The following is a 23,668-nucleotide window of genomic DNA, read 5'->3' as shown; positions in this document are numbered from 1 at the left end:
ATAGGGGCAAAGCACATGACTCATGACTGTAGTTCCCACATCTGCAACATGGGGGCATTAATACATCCCCTACTACATCATACAATTGTTAAGATTAAATTTATTCATGCATATCTCAGAATCCCAGAATGTTAGAGTTGGAGGTAACCTCAGTGTTCATCTATCTCACTTCAAAAAGTATACATGAGTGTACAAATGTGAGGGATTATTATCATACAGCATATCTACCCATCCTAGTCTAAAGAGGTCATTCCTTGCTCATTCCCCTAATACAAGTCATAATTTATGCTAGGAAAAGAACATTAGTGTCAACCATCTTATTGTATCACAGAATTAGGCAGAGCTAAAGGACCACAGAGTTCCAGATTTGGAGCAAGAGGATCTAAGTTAACATCCCGGCTCTTCTGCTTAATACCTGTGTACCCTTTGGATAGTCATCACCTCTGGGTCTCAGTTTCCTCATATTTAAAGTCATAGGGATTAGATAAGATGATCTTTTAAGTCCTTTACAACTCAAAATCTATGATCCTTTGAACTTGGTTCAATCACCTTACTTTATAGATGGGGAAACTGAGGCCCATGACTTTTCATAGCTCCACAGTATAATTGAGTGAATAATTTTGAGACCAGATATTTCTTATTCTAACAAGAGAGACAAGTATGGGTAGTACCATAGAGTTTGTAGGAATAGAATCCAATTTGGAAGGATGAACAGCATTAGGGGTCAGAAGAGTTCAAGACCTTCATTAAAAGTGGATTGCAAACAAATCTTTCTTCTAGGCAGTTGTTTTAATCTGGCCTGGAAGTAGGAAGGGTTTTCTTCTCATTCAGAAAGCTTCCTTTCTACCCCATACTTCTATGACTACAGCTGTGACATTTGACCTATTAGTCCAGTGAAGAAAGGGAGAGCTGGGTGAGAGGAGAGCCAGGCTGTGTTTACAGAACCCCCAAGCACTTTGTCTTAAGTTCATTCCCTGTGTACTTTGAAAGTTGCCTTCTCAAAGTTGGATGTGGCAAGAGGTTAATGTGGGCTACAAGCTGATAGAAGCCATGAGCATTTGAGCTGTAGGCTGGAGTCATTCACCCAGAGCAAGAGAGGGGGAGATAGGGAGAGAGAGAGAGGCAGAGAGAGAGGAGGGGAAGATAGGGAGAGAGGGACAGGGAGAGGGACAGGGAGAGAGACAGGGAGAGGGAGAGGGTGAGGAAGAGGAAGAGGGAGAGGGAGAGAAGTCATTTAACTCCTTTTTGCTCTCTTCCTCTGAAACTTCTTATTTTAGGATCCTACTTGCTAAGCTATGTTCTCATTTGCCTTTATTCCCTGAGACACATTTCTGCATACCAATCTATACATATTCCCTGAGACAGCCTGTATGTCCAAGTCTGTGTTCAGCACCTGAGATTATCTTGTGTTTACTTTTTCTCCTCCCACCTCTGAGGCTAAAAAAACAAGGCAATTTCTACATGAGATATGGCTGCCCTCAGCTGCTGACCCCACTGTCCCTATACTATAGATTCCCATTGCTATGAGATAAAGACAACTTGGCATAATGGAAAGAGCCCTGGACTAGGAACCCAGAATCCTGGGTTTTAGAGGTAATGTGACACAGTGAAAAGAATGCTAGGTTTGAATTATTTGAGTACATGGAGTACATGGGTTCTAGTTCTGATACCTCAGATACTTCCTACCTGTGTGATCTCAGACAAATCACTTAACCTCTATCAATGTCAATTACTTCATCTAAAAATGAGAGGGCTAGACAAGATAACCAATAAGGACCTATTCAGCTGTCAACCTATAATCTATGATTCTTGACTTTGCCACTAACTGGCAATGTCTGTGCCATTAGAGAAAAGTTTTTTTTTTTCATTTCTCATTGGCAACTTGAAGGGATTAGATACTCTCTAACAGTGATTCCAGCTTGGACATTCTAAGCTAAAATTTCATCAGAAATTGAGACAACTGCAGATTTCCTGTGTAGTAATCACTACATGATTGTTATATTGAGTTTGTGTGAAGTTCTGATTAGCCCAAAGACACCTTCAGGAGGAAGAAGGCTTGATTCAAGTATGAAAGCAAAGGAGAAAAATATTTTTTGGACTTCAAAATCTTTATCTGAATTTGCATTAATCAGCAAACATAATAAAAATTCACATTTTTCTCTAACCGTTTAGGATTTTATAGGGTTCATTGTGTAGCCCTGTGAGGTAAGTTGTGCATATATTATTCCCTCTTTACAAATTAGGAAAATAAGACCCAGAGGGGTTAATTTTAGGTTCTGTTGTAGACAATTCATCCAGGCTCAAGAGAGACAGTTGTTAAATTTTCTGTATGAGCATTATTGTTTAGCTATTTTAGTAGTGTCTGACTCTCCCTGACCCCATTTGGAGTCTTTTTTTTTTAAAGGGATACTGGGGTGGTTTAACATTTCCTTCTCCAACTCATTTCACAGATGAGGAAACTTAGGAAAACAGGAGTAACTGATTTGCCCAGGGTCACACAGTTAGTAAATGTCTGAGGCTGGATTTGAACTCAGTCTTCTTGATTCCAGGCCTGGAGCTCTATTCACTGTACCACCTAGTTTCCCCAAGAATGAACAATGGCATTGGCAAATGCTACAAATCAGGGCTAAATTTATTGTGTTGTTGATTGTCTAGACTTAAGAAAGTGATAGAGAAAATGTTAATAGTTAAAATTAAACTTAAAAGTGTGAAATATGTACTCCCCCTCCAGCCAATAGTTAAACATTTAGCAGCATACCCCTCAGTTAAGTGATTCCCCCACGATCCTACAGGTAGGAACAGTCACATTCAAATTCAGGTCTCCAGACTCCAAGTCTCCCTCTCTTATATCTTTTGTACTTGCTGTTGCAAGTTTCTTATTATCCTTTACTTCAAATTTGATCAGAAATCATTTCCATCCATATTTGTTTATCATTAACTACAAAGAAGGCACAATAAGTTAAGACATTGTGTAAGTTTGAAAACCTAACTTTTATCTTCTATTTGTGTGGTTTCAATTCTCATGGTGCAAAACCTCTTTTCCCAAGAGAGAATATTCCTTTTTGAGGTTAATTGAATTTCACATTTAATCAAATACATGTCAACAGCATATTCAAGCTGTTGGATGGAGAAGATTTCAAAAAAGGGAGAGATTGTCATCGCAGCCATCAGATATGTAAAGGGCTGTCATAGGGAAGAGAGAGTAGAATTGTAAAGGCACAGAAAGTCAAAGCTAGATAGCAGTTTAATATCTCAGCCTCTATTCCCAGACTACCTCCTCAATAAGCCTGGTGATAGGCCCACTGTCAGTATGGATTCTGTGAAATATTGTGATGTTAGCAGTATTGTCCCCTATAACTTATTTAAGTTTTATGGAGCTATTCTTTTTATATTACAAACATTCACATATTACTCCACTCCGCAAAAGGTCTCTTGTGACAAAATAAAATAACAAAGTAAAACTAACAAAACAGTGACCTCATCTGAAAGTATGTGCAACATTCCACCTCTCTAGCAGACTCAACCTCCCTATTTTTAATTGTTCTTTTTAATTAACAGAAATCTAAATTCTCTCACCCACCCCTACCACTGGGCGAAAGAAAATTCCTTCTAACACATAAGCATAGTCAAGCAAACCAACCCTCTAACTTACCGATGTTTCAAAAATACTTATTACACACAACAAACAACCTTTTCAAATAAAAATAGACTTGATTTCTTCTTTCTGAATCTAGAATTGAGCTGCCCTACCTTTATTCTGGAGATTTTCAGACCACCCACAATAACTAGTATTTATGGTCTCCACCAATATATTTTACAGGGCAGTCAGGTGGTGCAGGGGATAGATAACTGGCCTTAGATTCAGGAAGACTTGCATTCAAATTCAACCTTAGACACTAGCTGCTTGACCCTAGGCAAGTCATAACTCTGTTTGCTCAGTTTCCACATCTGTCCAATGAGAAGAAAATGACAAACCACTCCAGTATCTTTGCCAAGAAAATCCCAAATAGGTTCATGAAAAGACAAAAACAACTGAACAACGAACATATTTTCATCCTAAAAATGCTCTGTGGCTCAATTTGTTTTAGAAACACTGATCTAGTCCAACCTCCCCTTTCTTTTATGAATGAGGAAACAGTCTCTAACCCCAGCTAGGACACTCAAAATTGTGGTCAAGGGGTGACAGCAGAGAGAGTTGGGATGATTTACAATAGGACATCCCTAATGAAGGAGACACAGTTCAAACTATATTCTCTTTTGATGATTGATCAGAAAGAGAATTCTCTTTGGTTATCAAGACCACAAATGGTTGAATCAGCTCCCTTAATCTTAATCTTTAGTGGTCCGTTTCCATGTTTTATATATGTAGGGGGAGGAGGAGAGATAAATACAGCAATCTGGGCTGCTAGAGGAAGCAGGAAGAATGACACTATCACCCAAATCTCCACCATGTAGAGGCGGTGATCTTTGTTTCTCTGCTTCTTCTCACTCCACACCAGTGAAAATCAATGTCTTACTTTGAACCCAACATTCTTTCAGGGAAGTCAGGAGGCAAAACCAGATCAGTGACGAGCCCAGGAATCCCAGAGCTCATAGTAACCAGATCATAAAGCTGGGTTAGAAAGTCAGGGAGTGGATATGGGGGAGAGACAAGGCATGGGGCAGAATCACCTAAGCTGTGCTCACAGACTTCTCTGATTCTCCCTATCATACCATGGTAATCTCAAGCTCAAGGCTAAATTCCAGGCACAAGAACCCTGGGGCAGATATCTAAGTTCATGACTGAACTGGGAGAAAGGTAGGAAGACATAGGGTAAGAATTCAGGACCACTGACAGGTTAAGACTGCATAGTATAGCAGAAAGAATACTGGATTTGGAGTTAGAAGACCTGGGCTCATACCCTACTTCTGTCCTTTAATATCTGTATGACCTTGGCAAAGTCACTTAACTTCTGGCCTGCCTCATCTATAAGATGAAAAAGATTGGACTAGATGACCTCTAAACTCCCTTCCAGATCCAAATCTATAATCTTAGGGTCTTATGCTTTTATACTTGTGCAGAAAAGCCTCTGTTACTAAAGGGCAAGAGAGTCTCCTGTGTAAGTTAACTTGGGATTTCCTAGCCTTTGCCCATGCGACACTGACTAATGTCAGCGTCTGATGCTAAGCTTCACCCACTCATGTAGGCAGGAACCCAGGAAACATGACTGTAAAGTGGGAAATCCTGCTGGGTTTGGCAGAGGGAGAGAGAACAGGAAGGAAGATGGGTAGTGACTAGTTACTACATACTGGTTACCTTCCTGATTCAGAACATAGTGTCATGGGATAATTGTGTTAGCTTCTGTAGAGACATATAATATTATCTCCAACTTTAGCATAAATCTCAAAATTAAAAGGACCCATTCCCTTCCATTCTAAGGGAAATGCAAACCCCCAAGGTAGAACTATCAGGTTGGAGGCCTGAGGGGGAAAGTGGAACTCACTGGAGGGAAGGAGAGTATCTTGATAATTACTGTTTCTATATGTTTTGTGTTTTTCTGCATTATTTATGGGCTGGGAGTCCTTAATGAGATCAAATGAGACAATACTTATAAAGAGAGATTAGTATAGCTCCTGGAACATATTAGGCACTATAGAAATACTTATTCCCTTCCCCTAATGCTTTTCCTGTAGAGTAAAATCCTATATATTGTTGGCTTGAGTGCATTCATGGCAGATGAGGCTCTTTTATTGAAAACCTTGACATTATATTCTGAAGTCCCCAGGGAAACTTGGGTGGGAGCAAAATGAGTAAAGAGAAACATTTTTGAGAAGCCCCCAGGATTGAACCCTCTTCATGGAAGCCCAGGACAACCTATGAGAACAATGAAATCGGCTTTTCCATCAGTCATTTGGTTTTCTGGGCAATATGGAGAGGGGCAGGAATAACTACATGTCAAAAATGGAAAAGGAGTGTGGAAATAATAAACCCGGAGACATTCCTTCACCCCTCTTGGGCCTCACTTTCTCATCACTCAAGGCTGTCGCAAGGAACCAATGAATATCTTGTCAAAGTCTCACTCACAGCCTCTGCTTTTTCAGCTCCTTCTCACTTTTCCACATTTTGGGGCTTGTCTTCCAACGCTGATGCTGTTTGTTGTTCATTCAAAAGCTATAAGTGTTCTCTTACCTGCTAAGTCCAGTGACCTTTTCTCAATTTCCATTATTCCTGATCTTTCTGCAGTGCTATTAACTCCCCTTCCTCCTAGATATTGTCTCTGGAGGCCTTGGTGCCTTAGCCCTGTTACTCTGTCCTGCTTCTCTACTCACCTATTTCTTATCATTCTCCTTTGCTGATCTCTATGCCACCTCCTAAGAGCATACCCCTTAGGACTCTGTCTATGAGCCTTTCTTCTCTCTTTCCACCGTGTCCCTTGTTAATCTTAGCAGTTCCCATGGGTTCTACTATCACTTCTATGAAGATGACTCTCAAATCTATATATCTGCACTAATCTCTTTCCTGAAGTTCAAATCTCCATCACAAAATGCCTGCTGGACATGTTCACCTTAATGTCCTGTGGTGACAATTTTGAATTATCATTCAATTTGAAATGACATTTCAAATGCCTTATGTCCAAAACAGAACTCATTATGTCCTCCGCTAAAACTACTTCTCTTCTAAATGTCCGTATTTCTTTCAGGACACCACCATGCTCCATCCCTAACTATCCCCTCTCCCACCCCCCACCCCATATCCAGTGAATTGGCAGTGTGGGTAGCAGAAAGGGCACCGGACCTGGGATCAGCAGGCCAGGGTTATTGCTACAGCCTTTGTGACCTTGGGCAAATCTTTGGGCCTTATTTCCTCATTCACAAAATGAAAAGATCAAATTAGATGACTCCCAGGATCCCTTCCAGTTCCATATCTACATCATCAGAACCTACCTCCAAACATCTTCAGTGTCTACTTATACAGCCCCACCTGAGTTTAGATCCTCATGCCCTCTCACTCAGCCTCCTGTCACAGCCTCTTCATCAGTCTCCCTGCTTATAGTCTCTTCCGTCTCTGATCCATCCTTCACACTGCTATCAGAATTATCTTCTCGAAGCACAGACCAGTCTATGGCACTTCAATGCTCAAACCCACAGTGGCTCCCTATTGCCACTAGAATAAAATAAAAACTACATGGCCTTCTAAAATGTAGCCTCAACCTACATTTCTAGCTTTGTTTCATATTACCTTCATAGACTATATGTCAGGAAAACTGAACTATCATTTATTTTCTAAACTCCTTCCTCCAAGGTTGTAATATACTCCCTCCTTTCCTCTATCTCTCAGAATCCTTTTCTTCCTCCAAACACCAACCAAGATTCTACCTTCTCCTTTAAGTTCTGCATGACTCCAGCCCTATTTGTTAGTATTCAAATCCAAACTCAGACTCTTACTGGGGTGTTGGACTCTGGTCAAGTCACTTCACTTCTGTTTCTATTTCCTCATCTGTAAAACTGAAGCAATAATAGCATCTATGAGGGGCAGCTAGGTGTTGCAGTGAATAGAGCACGGGCCCTGGAGTTGGGAGGTTCAAATGTGACCTCAGACACTTAACACTAGCTGTGTGATCTTGGATGAGTCACTTAACCCCAATTGCCCTGCCTTCCCCCCTCCAAAAATCAAAATAATAATAATAATAAACATCTACCTCCCAGAGTTATTGTGAGGGTAAAACAAGATGATATTTGTAAAGCACTTTGCCCACCTTAAAGCATTCTATAAATGCTCCTTGTGGTGGTGGTTATTATCACTAATCATTCTAGCAGTAAAATATAAGTCCTTTGAAAGCCAGGAATGCTTCATTTTTTTGTCTTTGTAACCCAGCACATAGAATGGTGTCTCCCACATAGCAAATACTTAACAAATGTTTGTCAAAGTTGAAAGTGATTTTAACACACAAAGAATATACTCTTGTATACCTAAGGCATAATTCCTTATGGTAAAACTTCAATTAACCAAGACTCTGGAGGCATGGATTGTTCTGTTTATTGTATAGTCTGACAAATTGAAAAGGCATAACAACAAAATCTTGTTCTGATCCTTGCGGATAAAGATCTTTCTGTAATGCCTAAAGTCATCCTCCTGCCTTAGTTGAGCCTGATGAAGATAACGTAGTATTCTTTGCCATTTGAGCTTGTCATGGGGTTCCAGTGATTGCTGTCCAGGGTAAGAAAAAGAGAAAAGTGTAAGAGGTTGGTCTGAATTTGTCCTAAGCTCAGGAGGGTGAGATGTCCCTTTGTGTCTCTCTATTTCTGTTTACTTTGAAATAAATTATGGCAGAGCCTTAATCATAGGATCATAGGAAGAAAAGTGGGAAGGACTTGAAATGCTATATAAGCTATCCCATTAACTTTGTAGATGAGACCCTAGAAATGAAGTATAATGGAAAGGCCACTGAATTTGATTTTCGAAGATCCAAGTTGAAGGCCTGGCTCCAACACTTAAGTTGTTTCACTTCTATAAACCTCAGTTTCCTCCATTGTAAAATAAAGTTAGACTGGATCAGGGGTGGGGAACCTGCAGCCTTGAGACCACATGTGGCCCTCTAGGTCCTCAAGTGTGGCCCTTGCCAGAAATCAAACTTCACAGAATATTTGTTTGGATTCAGTCAGAGGGCCACACTTGAGGGCCTAGAGAGTCATATGTGGCCTCAAAGCCACAGATTCCCCTCCCCTGGACCAGATCATCTCTAAAGTTCCTTCCAGCTCCAACATTCTGTAATTCTCTAAGTCTTTCATCATGTTGAGAGGACTTGTTCAAGGTCACACAGAAGTCACAGGACTTGAACCCAGGTTTCTTGGCTCCCACCCAATACAGTGCCCTATTTTACTCTACTCTTCCATAAAAGTCAGAAGGCTTCATTTATGATCCTATATGTTCCACTGATTAATTATATGATGAAGGAAAAATGACGTCTTTGTATCTCATTGTTCTCTTTTGTAAAATGCGGGAATTAAACTAGGTGGTCTCTAAGGTGTATTCTGTCATTCTGTGGTTCTTTGGTAATAATCCTGGCAGGCAAAATTTGGATGGGGAGTTATTTCCAAAGAGAATGAGACCAAGACTTCATGGAGTTTCTCCCCCCTTAGATCAATAAACAGCTCCTATGTATCAATACTGTGCTAAGTGCTGGGGATACAAAAAGAAGAAAAAGACAGTCCTACCCTCATAGAGCTTACAGTCATCCTCTTCCTTCTTTAGTTATACAGCTGGTATACACAGAGGTAATTTCATAGGATTTAGAGATGGAAGGGATTCTAAAGATCATCTAATTCTGCCATTTCATTTTACACTGAAACCTAAAGTGAGGAAGTATCTTATCTAAGTAGTATGTATCAGGTCTGAGGGTGAAATCCAGGTCCTATGATTCAAAAATCCATAACTCTTTTCACTTGTCATGGGTGATAGATGGTGCAAATGTTTAATGATAATTGAGACCTCTACTGTGTCTGCTTTTACCCTCTGAGCTATTCCTCCTATCTCAAACTTACAAATTTGATGTTCTGGTGTCCAGAGGGGTACCTATGACAGCTTCTATGTTTACCTTTCAGTTGTCTATCCCTACTAGAGTAGGAATACAATAGTTTATGAGCCCCTACCGGTGTGTTTCCCAATAGCAGTCAGACAATAAATAGAATTAGCTCTCAGCAAAGGAATTTACCAAGATGACATAATATATCTTAGATATGTAGCTTCAAAACATGTCCCCTACAAATTCACCCACTGATTCACAAAGAATCCCTAGAAAGAGTGGACACATATAGAGTACAGTGATAAGGAGGGAATACATATAGCCAAGGCTGTTCATTACTCCTTTCATGCTGGAACTAGGAGCCTTTTCTATCCTAGAATCTTCACCAAGCTCTGCTAGGGATTAAAAATCTCTGCTGCAGGTTACTCAGTATGCCTCTGCTCCCTTAACTATCCCTAGAACTTTCTCAAACTGACTCTAGAGGGTTTCCCTCTAGCTCAGATGCCTCATGGCTAGATGCCATAGCTGATGGCGTAGGAAGAGGAGAGAAAACAAGTGTATTCTCTATATTGTAATATGTAAGGTGGGGTGTGCTTTGTTTTTTCATTGAGTTACGAGACATAGATTGGGAGGTCAGATTTATCCAATTTTAGCCAAAAACTATGAACATCTCATCCCCATTTCCAAGGTTTGCCCTAAAAGCCCCTACAAGGGAAGATTTAGGACTAGGTTTAAGAGAGTATCTATCTGGAAACTGGAGATGGCAGCAACTGGCTCTTTGGCATTACCCAGTGTAGGACTGGGGGTTTTTGTGAGTTTGTGTTAGTTTCTCATTTCTGTAATCTCACCTTTTGTCTGATTTTCCCTGGAAGTCTCTCTCTCTTTCAGAAGAGGCTGGTAAGATATGTCTGTCTGTCTTCTGTTTTGATGTATTTACTCTGTCTTTAGGGTGCATGTGGAAGATTTCAGTCTGGATTCTTCTCTATCACAGTAAGTCCCCTCTCAAGTATCTCCCTTGAAAACATGTGTAAATTGAAAGAGCTATTCTCTGGCCACTGGAACCAAACCAACATGAGAGCTACAGTGTGTATTTTATAGGATCCATGACCAGCTTTAGAGGGACTTTGTCATATTCCTACGCCTCCTGGACAGGTGAAATAGTTTAAAAATATTTCTCAGATAGCCCAGTGTACTCCCCCTTCTGAAGAATGGAAGAAGGAGGAAAAAGGTCTACCCTGGGGAACTGAAGAGAAAGGATTCAGTTAAGTAAGGGCTACCAATCATATGATTACCTACACTGTTACCGACACTGTATGAAGCCAGAGTAAAGTTTTTAATCTTTTGCCTTTCCTTCTTTAATCATCTGCTAGGTCTTGTGAAATATTTCAGAAGCCTGATTCCACTGATCTGTGGGTGTGGTTAGGCAGAGGAAAAGGCTTTAGGGATTATCAGTCCAAACCTAGACTTGCAACTCTCGTTTGACTCGACCAAAGTCAACCCAACGTAGACTTCCCATGTCCTAGTTTTACTCTTTATACTCTCCCTCACAATTAGGTCAAGACAGATAGCTAGTAGAGTGAAATCTTAGAGGATGAGAGAGAATGAGGTTAAAGACCCAAGAAAGAAGAGTGGAAGAGAAAAGAGTGATGGTAAAAGACTTGTAGAACAAAGGAAGGAAGCCAAGAAAGCTTATGTTGCACAGCCTCAGACTTCTCACCAAAATAAGACCAAGTCCCTGGACTTCCTTGAGTCTCTGTTTTTCCATCTGTAAAACAAGAGGGTAACAGTGAGGTTCCCCTATAGCTCTTGAATTTACACCATCACCACCCCAACTTCAGACTTCGGCAGATAAAACTAGAAAAGACCTCAGAGGCCATCTAGCCCAACCCCATCATTTTACAAATGAGGAACTAAGACCCAGGGAGATCCAATGATTTGCCTAGAGTCACAAATTTGTTCAATATAAGTGGGATTTAAACCCAGGTCCTCTGACTCCAGATCCATTACTCTGCCTACTGCCCCATACTGCTTCCCAATGTAAGGTTTTCTTTCCTGCTGGGCCTAACTGAGGAAATATATGTGATTAGGAGGTGGGGTGGGGAGGAGAGTAGCCCTCAGGGTTCTGGGTTCTACAATTCATCACTCTGGGTGGAGGAAGGGTTGCTGAACAATAGTAGATTCATACATTGGTTTGAAGGTAACCTGCATAGAGGCCTTTGCTGTTATTCCAATTGACCTTCAAGACCCCAATTGCAAGTTGGGGCTCCCCCAAGTTAGTTTCAGGAAGGAGAAGAGCAGCTAAACTGAAGACCCTGCTTCCCAGGCTCTCTCCAACTTCTTGGTATCACTACTTTGGCTTCCTGGGGCAAGAAGCAGACAATTGCAGACCTGCTTTCCTCTCCGCAGGTGCTCAGGGGCATGGCTTGTGGCTTCCCATTAGGGGTCATCAGTTTCTGTCGAGGGGATCCTGTAATACAGACATTGGCCCTGGAAACGTAGGCATCTGTTGTTGAAATTGAAGGAAGGGGAGAATCTGTGAGGAGCGTGCTGTGTGCCAGATTTCACTGGGTATATCTTCACTTCTTAGTATGGGCAGCACCAGCCAGGGGGCTGGGCTTTTAGCTCTGCAGGCTCAGAAACTTGATCAGCTTGTAGGGAAGCAATTCACCTTAATGAAACTCACAAGCAACTGATTTCTGAACCAGACGCCAATTTTATTAATTTACCAGGGGAGATGTATCTGGCAGAAAAAAACAACTTATCCTCTGTGCAGTGCCCTCCCTCCTGGGTAGAAGGAGGCCAAATTACAGATGAAAAAATTGCTTGGTAAGCAAAACAACAACAGAAGAGACAATTGATCTTCTATTAACCCTTAGTAGAATGATTCCTACACTGGGAGTCTTGGAGGATCTCCATTCCAACCTCTCTCCATTTGACAAAGAGAAACTCAGGTCCAAAGAAACTAAATGACTTGTCCAAGGTAAGTGACTTGGACAAATGTCACACTACAGTTAACTACATCAGAGTTCTACTTATATTAATTACATAGTAGCCTCATTAATGAGTTTAGGGAGATGTCTGAATCCCCCAGCAATTCATTTAGGAATCATTTCAAAATGATTTTTTTAACCTGGTCCCCAGGAACTGACTAATAAAATGTTCACAGGACACTAGACCAGCTGTGGGACTTGCCTAGGTTTTGTTTCACAGTTCCAAAATTCAGAAGGCCCCTGGCCTTCACCAGCACAGAAATAAATGAGTTGAACACCTAATTAACAAGAGTAATTAATCAAAATAGGAAACTACCAAATCGGGGCAGTTGCCTTCCCCTCATACTGCAACCTTGAAGTGTCCCTGAATGTCATGAGGTGGCTACCTAGAGTCTCTTCCCACCCCCACCCCGAATAAATTTATTATAAGAGGTGGCTTTGTGTTCCGTGTTCAAAACATCCAAGTGGCTAATTACTTCTCTGTCTGGGATCGTTGAGAAATATCAGGATTTTCCAAGTGTTGTTTTGTTTATAGAGTGTCTACACTACCTCTTCCTCAGGATGAGTTTCTGAACACCAACCACTTTCCACCACCACCATCCCCCCCAAAAAAGGCCTGTGCTTCATTTTAAAATTGTATGATAATAAATTACACATCAGGAAGCAAGAAGGTGGGATAGAGGCTACACAAAGTACAAAGTCAGGATTGGGAAACATTGGTTGATAATTGGAAGGTAAAGATTTTTCAGAATGTCGATCAGCCAAAATGTAGTTATTAATCTCCCATTATGTACCAGGCATTGTGCTAAGCACTAGAGATTGTTTTAAAAGGGGGGAGGTACACCAAAACCATTTCCTGACCTCAAGAAGCTCACAGTCTAATGGGGAAGACCACAAGCAAAGTACAAATAAGCCATATGCAAAATAAATAGGAAATAATTACAAGAGGGATGGCTTTAGACTTAAGAGGGATTGAGAAATGCCTCCTATAGAAGGTGGGATTTTAGATGGAATTTGTCAGGAGGCAGAGATGAAGAAAGTGAGAATTCCAGGCATGGGAGACAGCCAGGGAAAATGCCTAGATCTAAGAGAGGGCATGTCTTATTCATGGGACACAAAGTCCCTGAAGAGTATGTAGTAGAGGTGTAAGAAGACCAGAAAGTTGGAGGTCGGGTATGGAAGTCTTTGAATGCCAAACAGAAGGTTTTATTATCGATCCTGGAGATGATAGGGAATCACTAAAGTTTACTAAGTAGGGGGGTTGGATGAGGGTGACATGGTCACTACATATTAGGAAAATCATTTTGGCAGCTAAATGGAGGATAGATTGGAGTGGAGAGAGAATGCCTCCTTCTCCATCCCCTCTCAATCAACATCTTGAGCATTCTGGCCTCTTCTTCAACATTTTGATTAAAATGAAGTATTTCATATTTATTTTGCATGTATTTTATATTTCTTTATCTTTGTACATGTCATTTTCCCTCCAATAGAATATAAGCTCCTTGAGTGCAGGGGCAACTTCATTTCTGTCTTTGTATTTTCAGTGCCTTGAACACAGTTGGCACATAGGGGCAGTATGGAAAGACCGCTAGATTTAGAATTGAAGGACCTGGGTTTTAAATGTTGTTTCTGGTATTTATTGCCTGTGTCACCTTGGGCTAGTTATCTTTCCTCCATGGACCTGCTTCCTCATCTATTGAATGAGGAGATTGGATTAGATGACCTCTGAGTTCCAAATGGACTATTGATGAGTTAGAGAATCAGTAGTGTAATTGATTAAGAGATTAATACTTTGGGGCAGCCAGGTAGCACAGTGAGTAAGAGCACCGGCTCCAGTGTCAGGATGACCTGGGGATCGAATCTGGGCTCAGACACTTAGCACCCACCCAGAAACACTTGGCCGTGTAACCTTGAGCAAGTTACTTAACCCCGATTTCTTAAAAAAAGAAAAAAGAGAGATTAATACTTAATTGAGGTACAAATGGAAAATAAATGGGAGTGTAGAGGATGGGGTATTAATGAGAGAAGTGTAAAATCAACTGAGTTTTCTTTCTGGAGGAATTTGTAGGATTAACCCATACCAGAGTTCTAAATGGAATACTGATGAGTTAGAGAATCAGTAGTGAGTGTATTGTGGAGTTTGCCTGGAGGGGAGAGGAGGGGAAGAAATCACAGTTTCTAGTAATTCAGACTGGTCAGTGAAAATTGTCTCCCCAGATGGTTTGAGTTGTTAATAGCATCAGTAGCTTCTCGGGATAAGTGGTACACTACCGTGTTTCCCCGATAATAAGACACTGTCTTATTAATTTTTTTTGGACAGAAAAACACCAGAGGGCTTATTTTCAGGGGAGGGGTTATTTTAATGAACATTGACAGCAATTTTAATAAACAGGTAAATGTGAACAAAAAAATGTACCTTTATTCAATAATGATCATGTCATCTTCTTCAACAACATCGTCATAAGTGTCCATACCCTGAATTCCGTCCTGGATGTCTTGCGCCTCCACTTCCTTCAGAAGAAGTGGACCCAATCTGTCATGTCCAGCAATATAGCTCTCTTTAAATGAATATGTCTTGTCTAGGTAACCTGCTCGTAGTGCCTTGGCGACACAGCTGTCAGTAATTTTATCCCATGACTTCTTCACCCAAGTCACGACTTCTTGCAGACAGGGCTTCACAAAGTTTCCATGCTGATTTCTTTCCATTCTATTTTCAATGTAGTCATTGACTTCCATGCGCAAATGGTCCTTGAATGGCTTGTTTATTGCAATATCAAGGGTCTGGAGATAGGCAGTCATTCCTGCAGGAATCATTACTTGATCTATTCTTCTCTCTGCAAGGAAGTTCTTCATTTCTTTAGCGCGGTGAGTGCTGGCTGAATCCCAGACTATCAGACCTCTTTGGTTACCTCGCATAACAAGTGGCAGCATTAAATCAACCCACTTTCTTATACTCAACAGTATAGCTCTTCCTTTTTGTACTCATGTCTGGGGGTCAAAACAGACAGAATAATAAAATTATGACCATCAGTTCTTCTTTTTTCCTCCATCATGCCCTTTTTATCCTCCATCATGCCCCCTCACTCCCGCTTACATACCGGGTTTTTATGTTGTCCTGCCTCAGCTCTCTTCCGCGGCACTGCTCTCAATGGCACCAGCAAGCAAATCACTGGGGAAGAACAGGATGACGCACTCACTGCTGCAGCTCTGATTGGATGCAGCTCAGAGCACGGCATGCGTTTCACGGGGGGGGGGAGGGGACGGTGCATACAGAGGGTACCGTAATGTAGCGTGTAGCGCAGGGGATCACCTTCACTACAGTAGCAATCTCAATAGGGCTTATTTTCGGGGGAGGGCTTATTTTAGAGGAATCTTACACAGTAAGGGGAGGGCTTATTTTCGGGATAGGTTTTATTATCGGGAAAACACAGTATCTACTGCATAAAGCTATTAATGAGATAATGAATGAGAAGTTGCTTTTCAAAGTGTAAAGTAGTTTTCCAGTGGAATGGGAGGACTGAGCTTTCATCTATCAGTCCTACCCCCATTTCACTAATATATGGGAGTATTGTCATTAATATACCCTCCCCCTCAGGACACCTCTTTCACTCTCTCTGTAATGTTCTATCTAAATTCAAGGAAAAGACTAGGTCTCCAAATTCACCAAGAGGGAGAAGAAATAGATTTAAATCAGAAAGAGAAATTCAGTTCCCAGAATCCAGTTGACAACCCAATTTATAGCCTTTGGCAATGTGAATTTTGCTTAAAACAGAAAACAACTGTAATTGGATACATTTGAGATCAAGAGTCAATCCCTTAAGGAAATGTACAATATTCCACCAGCCAGGCTCACATTCTTTGGGTCTGGGTCCCTATCTCTGTAGGGTGACCATAAGATCCAGTTTAGGAGAAGCCAAGGTCATCCTTGCTGACCTTCCATTTCTCAATCATATTGGTAAATGACTGGAAATACAGGAAGCATAGGATTGGACACACATTAAGCAATCAGAATGTGTTTGTGGGTTGATTGATAGAAAGAAGCTGACCCAAAGACTGATGTTAAGGCTTAAGTGAATGCACCCACTGTTCTTAAAACCCAAATATCTAGTCTTGAGGGGAAGGAGGGCAGTAGAGAGCAGAAGTATCATAAGAAGCCTGAGGTTCTGGTTTGTAAATCTGTTCTTCACAAGGAGATGATATTTGAATCTCTTTAGTCAAGAGTGACTATAATGAGAATATCAGACCAGATTAGAATAAAGAGCATCAGTGCAGCTGGTCAGTGCAGGGCAGTGTATTTTGGGAATAGGCAGGGCCCAGCTATAACCTTCTTACCATCCCAGAATCTCCTGAGAAAAAGTTAAGTGAGGAAGCATCTCCTAGAACACAAGGTCCTGGGAACTTCCATAATTAAAACTGGTGACGTTGAGAGATATTGATCCTGCCTTCCTTCCCTTGAGTGGAAGGGTAAGAACCACAAACCCAAGTATAATTATTTCCTCAAGTGGAGAAATTCTTTTTATGCAGAAAGGAAACATCAGCCCACTCACAAACTCAGGAACCACCAATACAAAACTAAATTGTACTTTCTTCTCCTGTCCTGATGACACCCAGACAATCGGATGGGGTCAAGTATAGCATCAAGTCAAAGAAGTGAAGCAAAGCACATTTTCCTATTTGCAAAATGCTTAGTAAATCTGCAAATGAGTGCATGACCGTGGGCAATTCACTTCCCTTCTTTTTGGACATCTTCCTTCTCTTGTCCCTTAAATATATTTATCAAGGCTTTTTCCTCTGCCTTCTCTTCTTTTTTCTATTTCTTTTGGTGATCTCATCCACTCCCAGTTTTAACTACAACATCTATTTAAATAACTTCTAGATCTGTATCACCAAGACTGACCTCCACAGTACCACATGACCTTCTCAACTGCCTACAGGACATCTCAACCTGATTGTCCTACCAGAACTTTACATTCTTAGTGTGACCTCCAAATCCCCAAATCCAATAATCATTCCACATATATTTATTAAGCACCTACTTGTGCCATGGCTCAGTGCTAAGCACTTGAGATACAAAAGTAAAGCAGAAATAACCCTGCCCTCAAGGAACTTGTATTCTTTCCCCTACCCCTTTTTTTGAGAGGGGAAGGTAGGGCAATTGGGGTTAAGTGACTTGCCCAAGGTCACACGGCTAGTTCGTGTGTGTGTGTGTGTGTGTGTGTGTGTTAAGTGTCTGAGGCCAGATTTGAACTCAGATCCTCCTGACTCCAGGGCCCATGCTCTATTCACTGTGCCACCTAGCCTCCCCAAGGAATTTGTCACAGTCCCCATCCCACCCAACTCCTGCAAAGCATTTGGCATTTCTTAGCCATCTCTTTCTTGAAACTCTTCTCCCTTGGCTTCCAAGACAATTTATTCTCCCAATTCTACTACTACTTGGTTATTTCTCCCTCTGAACGATTTTCTATTCTCTCCCTTATACTAAAACATAAGCTGCCCTGGAGAATCTTCTTTTGATTCTTCCTACTTACATTCTTTTCCTTAGAAATGTCATGGGTTCCTATGACTTTGACTATCACCACTGTCTGGAGAGGAAATTGAATCCCAGGTAAGCAAAAGTGAAATGACTTTCCTAAATTCACCCAGTTAGTGTATGGCAGAGCTTGAAGTAGGGGCCAGATCTCCCATCTCCCAATCAAAATCTCTTTTCCCTACACTATATTGCTTTTAATTGCTCTGTCTTGTTTTCCAATATGTAACTGCCCCAGGAAAGGCAGCCATCATAGACAACTATTCGCAGTCACAGAGCTTCCTGAGTTCTTTCTCAAAATAGCCTGTCCCTGCCACCTGAGACCTCCCTCGACATCTGATTGGTGACTCAGACCTAGAGACCTTCTCAACTTTCCCTCTCCCTCTCCTCACACAGTGGAAAAGGAAAGAAGTTTCTAAAGGGTCAGTTTCTCCTTTAGGATCTGGGACAAGGGGTCTGAAGCCTGCTGGAGAGAGGGGAGTTTGGATGTTACATTTACCCATGTAAGTTTCATGATTGGTTGTTCTTTGAAATAAGGAATCCAGGATCCGATCAGTGTGTTCCAAAACTGATTGCTGCTCGTGTCTGACCAGGGCTGGGAAGTTTGTTGCTAGCTGAATGCTGTGTGGTCAGTGCTTCCTATTACAAGCCATCTGCAGCCTTGAGAGGTGATGCCAGGAAAATCACTGGAAGCCATTTCCACTTTAGGCCTGCCAGTTGGCACTTGGATTGATTGACACTCTTCAAGCCTCAATATGTACATACAGTGACTGGGAACGGTGATATTTCACAAACACAAGGTATCCCTGTCACACTAAATCCTAGAGGCTTGAGATTTTACAGCCTGGGCTGAGGAGGGAGTTGTGAACTGGGGAGTGACCAAAGTGGAGAACCATGAAAGCACTGAGAATGGCTAGGTAACAATTCACATGAAAAATACCAGGGAGTGGGCTCCAAGCTCAACATGATAGCAGCTCAAAAAAATTGTCCTGTCTTAAATTGCATTCACCAAAACATGGCGTCCAAAATGGAGAAGGTTATAGTCCCACTCTATTCTTCCTTGGACAGACTCACACCTGGGATATGCAGCTATGTACTCTATATTTTAGGAAGCCAGTGGGCAAGCTGGAGCACATCTGGGGGTGGGGAGAGAGGGACATAGGATAGTGAATGGACTAGTGTTCCTGGAAAGCAGGGGCTATCTCATTTTTGTGTATTCCTAGCACTTTGCAGTTTCTGACACATACTCTATACTTTAAAAACACTTATTGGTTGTTGAAGAACAGGATACTTGATCACTTGAAGAAATCAGGGATGCTTATCATGGAGGGGAGACTTACCAGGGACATGATAGATGTCTTTAAGAAACTGAAGGACTGTTACATGGTAAAGGAATTAGAATGTAAAAATTGTCAACTTAGCCTCAGAGGACAAAACTAGTAGGAGCAAGTGAAAGTTACAGAAAGATTTCAAATCAATAAAAAGAAAAACTTCCTTATAATTAGAAGTGTCTGGAAGTAGATGGTCTGCTTCAGGAGGCAGTGAGTTCCCCATCACTAGAGGTGATATTTTAAAGGGGATGTCCTTTCCAATTCTGAGAGGAACAGGAGGTATTTGTCTGCCATCACATTGTGTGGTGAATGGAATCAGAAAGGAGCACAAAACCCATTCTAGGTATGGGCAGGAATCTTGGTACCTCAGACTAGCATCTACTTGGTCCTCTTGCCTCTTTGGGGAAAACTGACCCAAAATGTCTGAGCTGTTACCACCTATCAGGACCAGCCTTAAATAGAGGTAACATAGAAGACTACCCACCAATGTTTAAGATAAAAGGAAGATCCTTTCCCCAAAAAATATCTCTTCTAAAGTCCTGCCACATGACCCTTCTTCCTGTCTGACCCAATTTTCCCACAATGAATCTCTTCTTGGAGATAGACAGAAAAAAAAGTCCCTCAAACTGTTATCTCCAGGAAATCCCTTTTAAAATACATAAGTGTTAGCTCAGGTCAGCCCCTTAGTTCTCTCCTTTGTTACATACTGATTTATCAGTTTGTCAATTGGACCCTGAAGGAATGGAACATAGGATTAGGAAGGCACAGTAGGAGGGAGGGATGGGGCAGAGAGTTAGACAGAGACAAGCTCGGGGTGACCAGAAAGAAGTTCGAGAGGCAGCTTATAGGTGTCAGCCAGGGAGGACCAGAAGAGGGTGATGGGTGTCCTGTCAGTACTCCTCAGGTCCCTAACCCCCAACTTCCTGTCATGCTTAGAATCTGTCCCACATAATCTAACCTTTGGATTTATGCTAGAATTATAGACTGCTAGAGCCAGAAGGGCCCACAGAAATCCCTTCATTTTGCATAATGAAGAAAGTGAGGCTAAGGGAAATAAAGCATACCCAGCGTCACATAGCAAGTTGGCAGCAGAGCCAGGGTTCAAACCTAGCTCTCCTAATTCCCAGAATTACCCTCTATCTCATGTTCCATTCCCAGTCACTTTTAATATCCAATCCTATTAGCCTGTGCCAGAATAATCCCTGCAGATATTTCCTCAGATTGGCTACAACTGGGTGGCAGCAGCCCAAAGTTTATGTTTTCTCACTGAAGCCCCTCTGGGAGACCGGGGCACTACCATAGGGCATGAAGAAATTGGGCTGGGTGCTGTGGGAAGCAAAACTCCTCCAGCATGATCTTTCCCAGGATTTGAACCCATAACCTTTAAGTTCCCAAGGGAAACTTGAGAGATGAGAACTACTTGCCTGGAATAGACAGCCATTGCCTTGAGCTAGTTTCCTCTCAATCTCTTGCCCATACTCAGTCTGTGGGGCTTCTTTACTCTTAGTAGGTAACTATTTGCCTATTGCTATGGGTTTCCTCCTGTAAAAGCAAGGTTCACAGGCATTAGTATATAGATATGTCCTTGTGTCCTGGTTTATTCATTCATTCAACAAACATTTATTAAACACCTAGTATTGTAAGGCATTAAACTAATTTGTGAGGATCAAAGAGATCAGAAATATGATCTGTTTTCAAAAAGCTTGTAGTATAATAGAGAAGAAAGATGTGTGCATAGTAACTACAGTTACTATGGAAGGGAAATATAAGTACATGAGGAAGGTTGAAAGAAAGTATCCTGAGTTATTTGAAAAAGGAAAAATCCACTTTTACTTGAGATCGGGAGATAGGATAGGAAGAAACAAAGTAGGTATTCTGGAGAGGGGGGCACCTGAATTGAGCCTTGAAGGAAAGAAATTATTTCAACAGATAACAAAAGGAATAACAAGATCACATTCTGGGCATGGAGGATGCAATGAGCAAAGGCACAGTGATGGGAAAGGAAAGGATCCGAACAAAGGAAAAGAATAAACTATTTTTTTTAGAAAGCAAAGTTTCTGAAGGGTAGTCACATCAAAAAAGAGTCTGGATAAGTCATAGGGACCCAGATTGTTGAGGTTCTTAAATTCCAGCCTTAGAAATTTCTACTTTTTAAGTAGACAATGGGGAGGCAGTAAAAGTTTTTTAAAAGAGGGCTAGAACTAGTGGTAGGGAAGGATTGAAGAAAAAATAGACTAAAGACAAGAAGAACCATGAGGCAGCTATTACAATAGTCCAGGCAAGAAAAAAGCAGGCTGAACAAGGCTGATGGAGGTGGGAGTTGAGAAAAGGGTGCTTCCTGACAATTAGAGGGACTTATTAGACATATTGCTTTGGAAATTGCTTTATGGTCACTGAGATCTTTCTAACTCTGAAATGCTAAGCTGCTGTGATCTGGGAGATATTGAAGAAGTAGCATAAGCAGAATTTTGCCCAAAGCAAACTAAAAGCAAGTTGGTATCAGGAAATAGAAGGATCATTATCAAATTATAATCAAAATCTTGATTATGGTTAGAACCCTAGAATCTTCATGCTAGAAGGGACCCCAGAAATCATCCAGTGAAGTCTAATCCCTGCATCAGAAGAAACTGAGGCTCTGAGATGGAAGTGACTTACCCAAGGCTCTTAGTAGCAGAACTCATCCCGTCTGACTTCCAATTTAGTGTCCTTTCTGCCCATACTACACTGCCTCTCTGGGCTGAGAATCAGAAGTCTTGGGTTCTAGGCCTGACTTTGACATTAAATCCTGATGTGACATAGCAAAAACCCCTGACTACTTATCCCTCCTTGATTGGAGTCTGATCTTCCCATGGGATGTTTTATTTAAAGGAGGACACTCATTAACCAAAATAAAGCCTTAATGACAAAAGAAAGAAAGCTTTGGGGAGGGGGGATAAGAGAACTGTTTATAGAACGTTGAATGTCAAAGCTAAAGATACCTTCTAAGGATCATCTAGCCTGCCCACTCAATTTTACCTATGGAAAAACTGAGGCATGGGGAGAGGAGTGATTTACTTCATAAAGCAATTTAATGGTGAAAGCAAAATGGGAAGCCTATTGTCATTACATCTGGCACATTAATTCTGTGCTCTCCACACTGAAGGCACCTGATAATTTCAAGCTGCCTGAGAGAAAATCCCTCACTCCCTCCCATCCTTTCTCTGGATGACCCTTTTGGCTGAATTATACCATTTCTATTAAGCACACTTCAGATAGAGCGGGTTTCAAAAAATCCATTTCTCTGTGGTGGTGCTAGACCTAGCAGGCAGCCACAATTCATGAAACATTAAAAGTGGGGGAGGGAAGCATCATTAATTTCTCTGACATTGCAGGCTCTGGTTCCTTCCTTTGGAGGAAGCTATGTTGGTCACACTCCACTAAACAGAATGCTTTCCTTTCACCAATCATTTGTCTCAAACTTCAGGACATGAGGGAGTTCTAAGTCCTTTGTCTATTGTTCCAGAAGGGGTCCCCAGGGCTGCCAGAGGAATGAGATGACAGATGCATTCCTGGTCGAGAGTGGCATTGGGCTCACACAGTTTTGTGTGATAGTTGAGGAATTTGAATTATTCCTCTCTCCTGTTTGGGAAGAGCTCCTGAAAAGATGTTTCCCCAAAACTCATTTATTTAACTTGTGGGCAAGTCAAATAATAGATAGTGAGCCAAAATGGTCTTCTCACTGTTCCTACCACACAAGATTCCATCTCTGTGCCTTCACCCAGACCATCCCCCATGCCTGTAATACACTCCCACCTTACCTCTACTTCTTAGAAATCCCAGCTTCCTTCTAAGTGTACTTTGTTCCACCTCCTACACGAGGACTTTCCTGATTCCCACCCCCACAGACACACACAAAGCTGATAGCACCTTCTCCTGAAATTACCTTCTATTTTTCCCTTGTATATATTCTGTATGCTCATATGATATATAAACACATTGTCTCTCCCATAGAATATAAGCTCTGTGAGGGTAAAGGATTTTTATTTTTGTCTTTGTATCCCCAGTGTCTGACAGTTCCTGGTATATAATAGGTCCTTAATAAATGTTTTTTTAATTGATTATGAAACCTTCTGTGTCAGATTTGTATCAAGTATTATGGGAGAGAGAATAGAAAATACCCCAGTCTGTTATAAAGTTTATAGTCTGGCTGGCACCTAGTGGTGGACACACATGAAATTGAATCATCTTTGTGCCAGAACTGACCTTAACAGGAATTTCAGGATTGGAAGGGACCTCCAAGACCAACTAGTTCAACCCATCTCTGAAGCACAACAATGT

The 23,668-nt window shown here is 41.4% G+C and overlaps 1 protein-coding gene across 6 annotated transcripts in view; it reads left to right on the top strand.

Moving 5' to 3' along the window:
- The window catches only part of KCNT1 (potassium sodium-activated channel subfamily T member 1), a 227,642-nt gene that overhangs the window by 105,226 nt on the left and 98,748 nt on the right, over positions 1 to 23,668 (top strand). For 2 of the 6 annotated variants that reach the window (XM_069108354.1, XM_069108352.1), the window contains exon 2: positions 10,452 to 10,493. The exons of the other annotated variants lie outside the window; for them this stretch is intronic. In XM_069108354.1, coding sequence (XP_068964455.1) covers positions 10,452 to 10,493 — 42 coding nt within the window. The remainder of the gene's footprint in view (positions 1 to 10,451; positions 10,494 to 23,668) is intronic. 6 annotated transcript variants of the gene reach the window in all.

Source organism: Petaurus breviceps, unplaced genomic scaffold (assembly GCF_028583685.1).
Source record: "Petaurus breviceps papuanus isolate PSGF00001 unplaced genomic scaffold, PetGlider_PUasm1.0 90383, whole genome shotgun sequence".
NCBI classification, from domain to species: domain Eukaryota; kingdom Metazoa; phylum Chordata; class Mammalia; order Diprotodontia; family Petauridae; genus Petaurus; species Petaurus breviceps.
The sequence above is the reverse complement of the archived record's forward strand: the minus strand, read 5'-3'. Positions and strand labels throughout refer to the sequence as shown.